The sequence below is a fragment of the Echiichthys vipera genome, assembly GCF_963691815.1.
Source record: "Echiichthys vipera genome assembly, chromosome: 16".
Lineage (NCBI taxonomy): Eukaryota > Metazoa > Chordata > Actinopteri > Perciformes > Trachinidae > Echiichthys > Echiichthys vipera.
This window is the reverse complement of record NC_139841.1, coordinates 27,128,320-27,141,015: the sequence shown is the minus strand read 5'-3', so window position 1 is coordinate 27,141,015 and position 12,696 is coordinate 27,128,320. Positions and strand designations below refer to the sequence as shown.

The following is a 12,696-nucleotide window of genomic DNA, read 5'->3' as shown; positions in this document are numbered from 1 at the left end:
ATTACTTAAACCATGATTTAAGATGCATGTGGTCTGGACTGAGGAAGCAAACATAGGTAGTAATTTAACTTTTTGATTCATGTTTGCATCTCACATCTCAAAACACCCTGTGGTGGGTCACCTTTTCTTTCACACAACAAACTAATGGCTCCAGTGTTTGATTTTGCAGCAGTAGTAAAAAAGAACAACTTCAGTTTTCTTTACTCATGCAGTGTTACATGTACAATTTAAAAAAAATTGGGCACCAGTCAAGCGAGTGATTTAATTTGATGTAGTAAATCTAAAACTTTAGAGAAGACTGACTGACTTTCATAAATAATAAAGACTAACCGCTGCTAATTCCACTTTTGTATGTGACTTGGGGTCTACTCACACTTACCATTTGTACAGCGCCCAAGCACGTTTCACAGCTAAAGTGTAGTTTGTTTGACTGGTGTTAGAGCGACAGTACCGTGCTTAAGCATTGGGGACGATCATCATCTAGGCCGAATGTGAGTAGACCCTTAGAGCTGCATTATTAAATTAACCGCCACTTATTTTGAAAATCGCTTCAATCGTCAGTTTTTTTAAGAAGAAATTTCTCTGATTGCAGCTTTTTAAATGTGAATATTTCCTGGTTTCTTTCCTCTGTGACTGTAAACTGAATATTTTTTGAGTTGTGGACAAAACAAGACATTTGAGGACGTCATCTGACATCGTTTCGTCCAAACAACTAATTGATCAATCGAGAAAAGAGTCGACAGATTAATCAACAATGCAAATATTCGTTAATTGCCGCCCTAACGTGAGCAGTAATATTATTTGTCTTTCTTTGCATCAGAACATCGCCATCATCTCAGAAGCTGCCAGCTCAGGAATATCCCTGCAGGCCGACCGTCGGGTGAAGAACCAGCGGCGGAGAGTCCACATGACGCTGGAGCTGCCGTGGAGCGCAGACAGAGCTATACAGCAGTTCGGTCAGTGGATATTCATCTCCCTATGAAGGCACAACCAGACCTAAGGGCGGTTATTCAGAATTTGGACCTGACGCCTGACCTTCACGCAATAACAATGTGTTTTAAAGCTCTGCTCTGTTTGTTTGGTCACAGGGAGAACTCACCGGTCAAACCAGGTCACAGCCCCAGAATACGTCTTCCTCATATCGGAGCTCGCAGGAGAGCAGAGATTTGCATCCATCGTTGCCAAAAGACTAGAAAGCCTGGTAATGGCGGATGAACGTGTAATCAAGAACGTACGTACTTTAAGGAACGTTTTAAGGTAAATAACAACGGTCTGTGTTTCATCTTTGTAACAGGGGGCGCTCACTCACGGAGACAGAAGAGCGACAGAGACTCGAGATCTCAGCAGGTTTAATTTTGACAACAAAGTAAGAAAAACCGTGTTTGCCTCAGAAGTTGTCATTGTTGTCTTTGTTTGCCAGTGAATCACTTGTTATCTGCTCCACAGTACGGAAGAAACGCTCTGGAAATTGTGATGAAGTCGATCGTGAAGCTGGATTCTCCGTTAGTGTCTCCACCCTCTCACTTTAAGGGAGATTTCTTCAAAGGTACTTTCTGTTTGCCTCACGCACCAGCACTCCCACAGTGTTGTTTGTATTGTATGTATTACAACCGGTTGGCCCTGTAGATGTCTGTGTAATTACTGAATACCTTATTGATTTATGCATCTTCTGTTTTAATTGATGGTTCTCGTCTGACAACACTGTTTTCATTCTGCAGAAATTCAAAGTGGATTAATAGGTGTGGGCCTCATAAATGTGGAGGACAGATGTGGAACGATGTCACTGGACAAAGGTAATTTTAAAGTTGTTGAAAGGAGAAACAACTATTCTAACGAGTAACTCACCAAGTGTCTCCTTGAATACTGAACATTGCATGCCCCCACGTTAACAGCAAAGCTGTCGAAACATCAGTTTACAAACTCACACACAACTTCTGTACTTTAATCCAAATATAGTCGTATGCTCGGTACTTCCTGAACACACATTTCCTCTTAGACTTTGCTGTTTACAAAACTTCCCACTACTGCCTTCACAAGAGGAGACTCTAAGGGCGCCCTCCCACTGTGCCTCCGTCCCGTGCCCCGTGCTTTAGGGTCCTTGTCCCCCCCTCCAGGCCCGTTTGTACTCACACTACCTGGGCCTCGGAGAATGCTTCTTGCTGCCTATACGTCATCACGCCGTAACACGTCACACGCATTGATGACGTCATGGCGATGCGTGGCTTTGTTTCCAGATCTTTCCGTAGACCTCAGAGTTTTTGTGCGTCTTGTCGACTGTTTTTGAATCTTTTCATCGACCAAATCTGCAGTAAACACTCCACCTCCGCATCACACCAACGTTTTTAGCTTTGTGTTTTTTTTGGACTCGTTGTGATGCAGCGCGACCCCGTTTAGTCAACGTTGCAAGGCGACGACTTGTTTTAAATGTCCGCGCATGGTCCCTCTTTCTTTTTTCTATGTCCGAACAGGCGCACATAAGGACGTCAGAATAGCCGTAGGCCTCGTGCTCGTGCTCGTACATCTGCAAACGTGCTTTACAAAAGCCCACCTCTCCCAAACGGGCTGTGGACGGCAAACGTGCTACAGCTAGGAGCGGTACGCTTGCACTCACACTGGTCAAACGAACTAGACTTTACCCTGTTTGGACACGGTACGGATGAGCAGTGTGTGTGCGCCCTAAATGTTGTAAAAAGTGAGGTTTTTATGGGTAAATGAGACTTGGATCATACTGCACAAGTTGGGTTTGAGTTTGTAAACAGATGGTTTAATATAAATTTGGAGTTTAACGTGGACCTTCATTTAATTTCTTCTGTTTTTTGAATTCTCTGTTCATTGTGGCACAGGAAACAACATTTGCACCATTTAGTTTAGTTACATTTGCTTCACTCACCAGCCACAAAAACAATGGTCATCTGTTTAGTGGCTGGTAAAATTTGAACATTCAGTAGCCATTTGGCTGGTGAACAATAAAGTAAATATTGCATGCAACAAAATTTCTTCACAAATTGAAGGAAACACTCTGCAGGCACACTTTTGTTTGAATATCCACAGTAATGTAATGCATCTCCTCTGTTTCTGCTGCAGACTACAACAACATGGGGAAATTCCTGAACCGTATTTTGGGCATGGAGGTCCAGCAGCAAAACGCCTTGTTCCAGTATTTCTCTGACACGCTGGCCGCAGTTATTCAGGAGGCCAAGAAGAACGGCAGATACGACATGGGCATTCTTGGTAAGAGGGTTACCTTTCAACCGCTTTCACAAACACAGAAGCAAAACTGGGACAGAAACAATTTTACTGTGTTAAATTATTCAAGGCGCTTTCCTCCAGGAGAAAATCAGAGGAGTTTTAATTATCTGTTTACCCTTTAAGGTAAAATCATTCCCTGCCTGTCTTTTATTAGATCTGGGCTCTGGTGATGAGAAGGTGAAGAAGGTGGACTGCAGGAAATTCCTAACACCGGGCTACACCACATCAGGACACGTGGAGCTCTTCACCGTATGTTCATATATTTGTATTTATGTCTATTTGCCACGCTTTCCTCGCTCGTCCTTAAGGAAATGGCTCCAATGCATTAACATTATCTGACTTAAAGTGTAACTCCGGCGAATAAACAAATACATTCATCAAATAACCCAGAGAAAGGGAGAGTCGCTAACAGCCGGACGTGGCTAACAGTGATTAGCTCGGGGCAGTACGGTGAAGGCATTCAAAGGTCTTTTTTAACCACTAATGCTGCTGAAAATAACAGCAAACCTCTGCAGCAGCATGAGAAGAGTCCCTACACACAAAACAAAGCACCAACAGCGTAGTTAGTGAAGCCAGAGTTTATTAAAGAGTGTTTTAAAGACTTACCTACTGGCCCCTGTACAGTAGGTAAGTCCATTACAATGGATTACCAAAGTCAACCCCAAAGGAAGGAGCCCATTGCTGCTTTGTTGTGTGTGTAGGGACTCTTCTCATGCTGCTGCAGAGGTTTGCTGTTATTTTCAGCAGCATTAGTGGTTAAAAAAGACCTTTGAATGCCTTCACCGTACTGCCCCGAGCTAATCACTGTTAGCCACATCCGCCTGTTAGCGACTCTCCTGGATTAACAGTTCATACACGAAAAAAAAACTGTCTTGATGGTTAATTAGATGAATGTAAGTGTGAAAGAAGACCGTGGAATGATTTTACGCCAGAATTACACTTTAAGTTTCTTTCACATGCACTGAAAACCTAAAATGACGTAGTTGCTTTTTATTTATTACCCGGCGGACGACAAGATTCAGGATCTTCTGTTGGTCAGATTAAGAATCAGCTCCGTCGGCGCTGTGCAGTTTGTGCCATGTCCTCCCTTCAGCACGCTCTCCCCAGGCTGCACCCTAAGCCTAAACCTAAACTCTCCTGTTGCGTTGCTGCATGTGTGAAAGACAAACTCCGCACCTGGATCTTCTGACATTGTTCCGAGTTTATTTGTGAAAACATCTATTGTGTGTCTCTCTCCACAGGTGAGTGTGGAGCGGGGGATGTCGTGGGAGGAAGCCACGCATGTTTGGGCCGATCAGAATGGACCAGATGACGGTTTCTATGTCCAGGTATGAAACTGGAACAGCTCCGTAAACTTTGGTCAACATAACTTTGCTTTTTAGCAGAAGCCTTAATGGAGTCATCCATAAGATTTATAAATATTTAGTGTGGATTAGAAACTCATTTGCATGCAAAAATTCACTCATTTTACTAAGAACTTTAGTGCAAAATAATCATTAAATGCAAGGATCAGAACGTAAAGCTTCTTCCAAATGAAGGTAATGTTACTTTAACACTGTTTGGATTCTGCTTTTATCAACACTGCAATAGAAACAATATAGAAAATATACACAGTCAACATTTAATATTGTCATCTGCCCAGCTGTCGTGGAACATATTTCTCTGTGATATTAAAGAACCAACAAGCTAAATGCTTAATTACTAGATAGATAACTTTATTTATCCCTGAGGGGAAATTAGGTCATCGTAGCAGCGGTACAGAGCAATCAGAGTAACTACTACCACTACTACTAACTACTACTGCTACTAATAAGAATAACAAAACACCATGTACGTTTTCTTAATACACACATCTTAGATTTGCGTTATGCGAGTACAGTTATAGTATAATCTGGCCAATTGTTGATGCTTTTGTTGTTGTTTATTTCGTCTTTATTGTTTAATCCCCTGTGTGTGCCGAGGAAACGAATCATCTCAATAATAATAATAATAATAATAATAAGATAACTGAACAGTTTTAAAGTCTTTCATCACGTCATCTTTGAAGGAGCACAGTCACTCCTCCAAACAACCTTTAATAAAACCTTCCTTCACGTTTCAAAGAGATTATTTTTAACCTTTTAACACGACGGGTAAACATCGGTCACTACGGTCAACAATACCAGCTGATAGTTTGGTGCGTCTCTTGTCCTCAGTTTGCGATGCAGGAACAAAATCTCCAGGTTAAAATTAATATTTGTCAGACTTTAATAAGCGACATCATTCGACTGTTTTAACTGAACTGCTCGTGACGAGTAAACAGATCTGCATTTGTAAAACCGGTGGCGTTCCCCTTTTTTTTTTAAAATACAAAGTGTGTTTTTGTTTCCAGATGAGGAACAACAAGAAAACGGCCATTCTGGTCAAAGAGGTGAACACCAAGAAGAGGCTCTTCCTGGTTTACAGGCCGAACACCGGCCGACAGCTGAAACTGGAGACGTACACGGACATCAAGAAGAAGTTTAAGAAGGTCACGCGTCCTTCTGCTTTATTATAATAACACTTAATGCTTTATTATTATTGTTTTTCATTTTCTTACATCAACCCAACAGTGAAACGTACAGAAACAATATGATTTAAAGCTACACACAGTCACATTACCCAGACACACATTTTCCATCATTTACAATTTTCTGTCAGGTGGAGCCCAACTTTCCATCTTTAATTATGTTAATTTATGTTTCCTGAAGCCAAACAAAGTGCTGGGATCGTTCCTTTATCTACATCCGTAGTGATGCTGCCTCCGTACTTCCAGCACAGCGCAATAAGCTCACGTTAGACGCCTCTATCAAGGCTGCCGTGGTCGCACACAGTAACTCAATGTGCTGTTATTGTGAAATATGACGTAAGTTGCTGTAACTAGGGCAACCTAATGAGCACAATGTAAACGTCGAGTATCTGAGTTCATCAGTGATGGAGGTAAATAATTACAAGCTCAGCCTGAGGTAAAAGTTATCGAAGGTTGTAGAAAAGGTGCACTTTTAATGAAAGCTCCCATTCAATCGTGCGTGTACTGGAGGGAGACGCCACCGCACCAAATTCGTCTTTATCTTCCTTTATCTCCAGCTTTCAAGCGTTCAATTTGTCGTGTGCTGATTCAGGACTATTTGCAAGGCCTCGGGGAAGACCCAGGACCAGGTGGAGAGATTAGATCTCCACACTGGCCTGGGAACGCCTCAGGATCCCCCAGTTAGAGCTGGTTAATGTGGCCCGGGAAAGGGAAGTTTGGGGTCCCCTGCTAAAGCTGCTGCCCCCGAGACCCGACCGAGCGGCTGAAGATGAGATGAGATGATGATGTTGTAATATCTGAACATAAGTCCTTTCCCTCCTAAATTTGCAAGTCTACAAGTGGTACAAACATTATCTGCTCAGGTTGTTTTGACTTTTTTAAGACGTGTTTGTTTTGGGTGTTTATCTCAGACACACCTGATCAAAGGAAAAGCAAAACTCCATCTTCATAAAGATCCATCACTTTGTGGAAGCCTTTCATATTCCACGACCTAAATCCTCCATCTTTCTTTTCCTTGTTAGGTTTTGTCAGAAGATGCGAAGCAGCACTGGACGGACCAGCACAAGTTGTCAGCAAGGATCTGCTCTCATGCTTATTGGTACGTCCGCTGTGGATCTCATTTTTACTTTAAACTGGCGCCCTGTAGCTCCGCTGGTAGAGCGGGCGCCACATACACAAAGGCTAAAAGTCCCAGGTGTGGTTCAAAGTCACAAAGGAGGAAGTCAGAATGTCACAGGGTTTATTTACAATATCAAAAATGCCAAATATCACCTGCGTTTATCCATTTAATGCTTAAATGTGAGCTGATCAGTCCACTGCGGATACGCTTGTTTCTGCCCACAGGCGCGGTAACTGTAAGAAAGCGATGGTGGGTCTTCAGTGTGAAGTCGGTCTGCGGTGTCGGACGTACTACGTTCTGTGCGGCTCGGTGCTCAGCGTGTGGAACGAGCTGGAGGAAGTGCTCACTCCGGTCAGTGGAACCAATGTGAAGGTGCAGATCGTCCGCCTCAGGACGGAAGACGGACAGAGGATAGTTGGTAAGTAGACGGAACGTCCTTATAGTCCTCTTTCAGACACAAGGCCGCGTTGAACGCCCTTTGTTTGAACTTCTGGGCGCTCCAGACCCATGAATTTACATGCCCATAGCCACTGAAGACACTGGCTGTGGACTAACTAACTATGTCTTGGCTCGTTGTGTCTCCAGCTTCATATAAACTGAACAGACATGAGTGGTTCAGATCTTCTCATCGAACTCTTGCAAGAAAGTTTTACCAGATTTCCAAAAGTGTCAAAACGTTTTTCCTTTTTACACATTTCAGTACCTCGTCTGTGCCAGCGTCATGTTGGCGCTGTGTTCATGTGAACGCTGTTTGGTCCGTCTCTATGGCAGAAGTCCCCGCGGATGGATTTCGCTAATGCTTCTGTTAAGTCGTGACGTAACGCCCTTTCAAAATACGATTTCCGCTCCAAGCTGAAAGCAGTGCCTTGTTCATAGTTCCTTGAACACATCTTAGTTTTTAAAAAACAACATAATTGTCATTTTACCTCTTTCTTACGGATGAAAAAGCATCTAACTGACGAAAGAGGTGATCCTAATTGTTCATGTTCGGCCGTTGTCTGTTTTTAACGTAGCCTTTGGACCCAGAAATCTTATTTTGAAAGGGTGTTACGTCAGACTGAACAGCCTGATAGAGACAGACCAAACAGCGTTCCACTGAACACAAAGCCCACATTACACATTTGAGTCCAGGTCGCTGTCGTGGCGACGTATATCTCTCTGAGTATACTTTTATAAATGCTGACGTCACTGATCTTACAGGCTCCGTAAAGGCTCACCGCTCATGACCAACCCTCTCTCTCTCTTCCACAGGGCTGATCATTCCAGCGAACTGCGTGTCTCCATTAAGTCACAAGCTCTCGACGTCGGACCAGTGCCAGCAGCTCGCTGTGCAGGAGCTGCAGAAACGGCAGCAGCTCCACCCCCAAAGTCTCAGTCACGCACCCAACACATAGTTTGAGGTGGACCACGTTTAAAGCCCGTCTCCACCCTCTCGAGTTCACGTCCCGACCTACGGGGATCTGAACCATCAGTGTCTATCTCTGCACTGCAGGCTCCAGGACCGCTGTTCCTCGCCCTGCACCCTCCCTCCCTCCCCTGTTGTCTGTGAGGGGTCAGCGGTGTCGCGCCAAGCTGTGATGATCCTCCGATGTAAAGCGGCGGTTGTACAGAGAAAAGATTTCAGGGTTCTTCTTTTTTTTTTTTTTAAATCTCCAGAGACTCTTGTTTTCACCTCGAGAGATTTTGATGGGTGATGTTTTTCGTCCTCTGACATTCAGAGTGAAAAGATTTGTGATATATTCAACGCGACAGAGTTGAAACTTAGAGGGCGTGTTGGCGCCGTGGCTGTTGAGTTTCCCCCTCCGCTCCTCGTCCCGTGATTTACGCTTACGTTCAGCGCGGACTACCTGGTATGAAGCAAAGACTTTTTCCTCGGTTCAGACCAAAGGTGAATGAGACAAAGACCGCCACGTCTTTTAAAGTCTGAGTCATTCACAAAGAAAGAAAAGAGCATTAAATGCGAAACTACGACCCCATGTTAACATTGAGTATATCGCTCCTCAGACATGATGCAGAGAGATGATGAGTAGTTTGAAAAGTAGGAAAAGTGGTGCAGGGAGAGTCCTAGTTAAGGAAACCTGACATGTGCTGATCAACTTCTGGTCCTCTAGATAAAGGGTGTCAAACTGATCCAGTAAAGAGTCGCTGTGGCTGCAGGTTTTCATTCAAACCAATCAAAAACACACCTGCGCCAACAAATCAACTGTGTGAAGACAGTTCAGGTGATTGAATGAGTCGAGTCAGGTGTGTTTTTGCTTGGTTTGAATGAAAACCTGCAGCCACAGCGACTCTTTACTGGATCACTTTGACACCCCTGCTCTAGACAATAAAACAAAGAGTCATTGTCAGATTCACCGTCATGGTGTCGCAGACCTGTTTGTTTTGCACGTTGAGTCTCAAATAAATCAACGTTCCTTGTTTTGTTTTCATCCCTTTGTTCCTCTTTGTCCACGCGCTGACATTAAAACACAGGTGCACGGTTGTTTCACAGTCTCTAAACCGTCGTCAGGCGCACACGCTGTCATTAAAACAGGTTTTTCTTGTTGTGATTCCTCCCGTTCCTACTGGACTTTCAGAGATCGCTCCCTGACGTGCTCTCGGTGGAAGTGATAGAGGACAAAATCTGCTTTTAGTGCCCAAATGTTTATCTGAAGGTAATTTGAGGCTTCAGAGGGAACTTCTCACTGCAAAAGTTGCATCTGTCTGACGTGAGAGCACCTAAAACCTGCCTGAACGCAGCCTCACTAAGACGCCTGGAGCCTCTAATTAAACCTTTTAATTTAGCTTTTTATTTAAATTCTTTCCTGACGCAGAACGTCATCAATAAAAGATCATTTACAGATGAACGTAAAGTCCTTTTTCGATGGGACTCTCTTACTTTGTTGAACACCTCAAGTCCACCTTATGTCAAACTTTCAGTCTCTGCAACTGGTTGTTGTTGGTTCTGCATCCACCTCTTCTCTGATCTGTGCCACACGTCTCTTGAGGTACAGATCAAACACACACTTCTCTAATTGTACTTATTTATTCTTTAATACGACAGCCTGTGAATTACCCGTCAGTCCCAAAGAACGTGTGGTTTCAGCTAAACTTTAAACACGTCTCTGCACAGAGTAAGGACTGTGATCACGTCCCTCGTCTCTTACTTTGAAAGACACTTTAAATTGGCACCTCTCACTAAACAGGAGGAAGGATTAAAGCGACTTAAACCTGTTTCAGTGTTCAAACAGGCGCCTGACGTCGGTGGAGACTTGGAAAACTGTGAATCGCTCCTTTAACAGCAGGAGAACGAGCCTTCGTATCCACGCAGACAGTCGCAGTCAGACTCTGACTTGTGAAAGATTTGGTTATTTTGGTGTCAGCTGGTCTGGTGACTTCTATTTATAGCACATGAGAGAGAAAATGTTTCCCAGAGACGTCTTTGAAACGGCAAAAACACCCTGACGAGTGAATCAACTTTGCATTATTGACAAACCGGCTTTTTGTCAGACTTCAGCGCAGTTTTATCACAAATGAAACGGTGGTTAAACTCTATATCAAGTCCCTTATTCAGCATTCATACGCAGAGTTAAACCTTTTTAAATGGTTTATAACACTATAAAGGTGCCACTTCTACACAGAATTGAACTATTCAACATATGCAAAATATGTAAAGCCCACTTTAACGCACTTTTCTGCTAAATTGAAACATATAAACAAAACTCCCCTCTGTGCCGTTGAACCATCAAGACATCAACACGTGTTTGTACAGGAGCCTGCAGCAGCGAGCGCCTGCAGGGGGTTTATAGTACGTTACAAACACGTGTTGAATGTTTAGTTACTGCCTCTAAATGCTCATTAGAGACTCCACTTCTCCCTCTTCCCCTGTTAAAGAAACTACTTCTACTGTTGCAGGTTCAAACCCACCTTCGGTCGTTCCCTCGACTTACGTCCGAGTCAAATCTCAGCCGACTCAAAGGACAGGAAGCGTGTGACGGATGCACCGACACCGATGTGTTGGTGTTTATTTCATCTTGTTTCTTTTGTGCCAGGGAAACAAACCATAAACATTAATTAAGAAACAGCTTTAAAGGCATTCAGCGCCCCTTAATCGTACAAACAACCGTTAAAAAGATATGTTTGATTTTGGGGGAAAGATCTGCTTCAAAGCCTTTTTAACATTTTACACAACATCAATGCAACTCAACAGATAAACTACGAACACTGCAAACTGTGAATCTTGTTTGTCGACAGGCGTGTTGCGTTAAAAACTGATGGGTATACGGAGGATATGTTGGTGAACGACGAGAGACGATTCATTTCTTTGAGATCATTTGAATCGTGCCGTGAGTTTCACACGTTTGTCTAAATATGAGATAAGTTTGCAAGTCAAGTCGCGGTTTTTTATCGCAGCACCACTTAGTTTTGTGTGAAAACGCTCGTGTCTCTTGAACACACACACACACACAAGCGGCACCTCGCTAGCTAACTAAATTATCTTCCCTAATGTGTTCGATCAACACTGTTTTTTTTTTTGCTTTCTACCAAAACATCGAGACCTTTTTGCTCGAGTGCGAAGTCATTTCTAATTACGCGTTTTCAGTCTTACACTGAAACAGTCTTACGACAAATCGTGACTTTATTGACCTGCAAAATGATCTTTTATGTTTAAATATATCATGTGTGTTTAATTCATGGTACTATTCAAACAGGATCAAAACCTAATTTGTCTCTCGTTTACTAACGTACGTATTTTTTCCAGAATAAAGTTCCGCGGAATTCGACTTCACCTCTAAACCGTAGTCGGCCGATAAACCGGTGCGTCCCTCACATCCACATTAATGTCAAACCGTCGAGGAGTTGTGAGAAACGTAAGCGTAAACGTTTTCAAACGCGTTATTTTATTATTTTAATTTAGTTTCCTCTTTTAAACGGACTTCTTCCAGAGTCGATGACACGCACGACCGTAACTCCAAATGCTCCTTCAGCACCCGTCTCCTCGGTGACGGTCGTCTCCTCGGCGACGTCACGGAGGAGACGTACTTGTCTCAAACACGTGTCTCTCTCTCTCTCTCTCTCTCTCTCTCTCTCTCTCTCTCTCTCTCTCTCTCTCTCTCTCTCTCTCTCTCTCTCTCTCTCTCTCTCTCTCTCTCTCTCTCTCTCTCTCTCTCTCTCTCTCTCTCTCTCTCTCTCTCTCTCTCTCTCTCTCGTGATTTAAACACACGGCTGCTGCACCTCAGTCCCACATCTCTGCACTGGAGGGGACGCACCAAATATCCGACTCCGTACGCTCAGACCCATCGTTTACCTGTGGATCAGCTGACGTTATACCTGTGTTTGCTTTTCTGTTGCATTTAGAAACACGTGAAACGGGAAGGAAGAGGTCTTTGAGTCATACCAACGTGCGTTTATTACACTTTGTAAAAGGATTAAAAGCAAATCTGGACGCAGGGACACGGACAGGAAGTCTGCTCTCTAATTGGAAATCGATGAATTGAATGTCCTGCGTTATAAAAATCAACAACTCCTGTTTTCATTGAGTCTTTTTGAGATGTTACACACACACACACACACACACACGTATATGCGGGATGCTGACTCGGTAACGTTGTTTTTGACTCTTCTGAAGCTTAAAAACACTTGAAGGACTTTTTGTTTCTCCTCCTTTCATCACTGCACGAGTTGCACTACTGACAGAGCTGTACAAACATTGAACCTGACGTGTACATGAATGAGTGTGATGCTTAATAAAGCTTGGTATACTTCTACCTCCAGGTGCTGCTGATTACCCAACACACTG

General features: G+C 43.4%; 1 protein-coding gene across 5 annotated transcripts in view; it reads left to right on the top strand.

Moving 5' to 3' along the window:
• The window catches only part of sbno1 (strawberry notch homolog 1), a 38,359-nt gene that overhangs the window by 15,927 nt on the left and 9,736 nt on the right, over positions 1-12,696 (top strand). For 4 of the 5 annotated variants that reach the window (XM_083930025.1, XM_083930027.1, XM_083930024.1 and 1 more), the window contains exons 22-33: positions 821-956; positions 1,089-1,201; positions 1,295-1,366; positions 1,447-1,546; positions 1,719-1,793; positions 3,085-3,231; positions 3,404-3,498; positions 4,491-4,577; positions 5,621-5,758; positions 6,820-6,896; positions 7,142-7,335; positions 8,169-11,948. In XM_083930025.1, the coding sequence (XP_083786151.1) occupies positions 821-956; positions 1,089-1,201; positions 1,295-1,366; positions 1,447-1,546; positions 1,719-1,793; positions 3,085-3,231; positions 3,404-3,498; positions 4,491-4,577; positions 5,621-5,758; positions 6,820-6,896; positions 7,142-7,335; positions 8,169-8,311 (1,377 nt within the window). In that variant the 3' untranslated portion in view covers positions 8,312-11,948. Of the gene's footprint in view, positions 1-820; positions 957-1,088; positions 1,202-1,294; positions 1,367-1,446; positions 1,547-1,718; positions 1,794-3,084; positions 3,232-3,403; positions 3,499-4,490; positions 4,578-5,620; positions 5,759-6,819; positions 6,897-7,141; positions 7,336-8,168; positions 11,949-12,696 lie in introns of those variants that run through there. The other variant, XM_083930029.1, reaches the window with a different exon arrangement.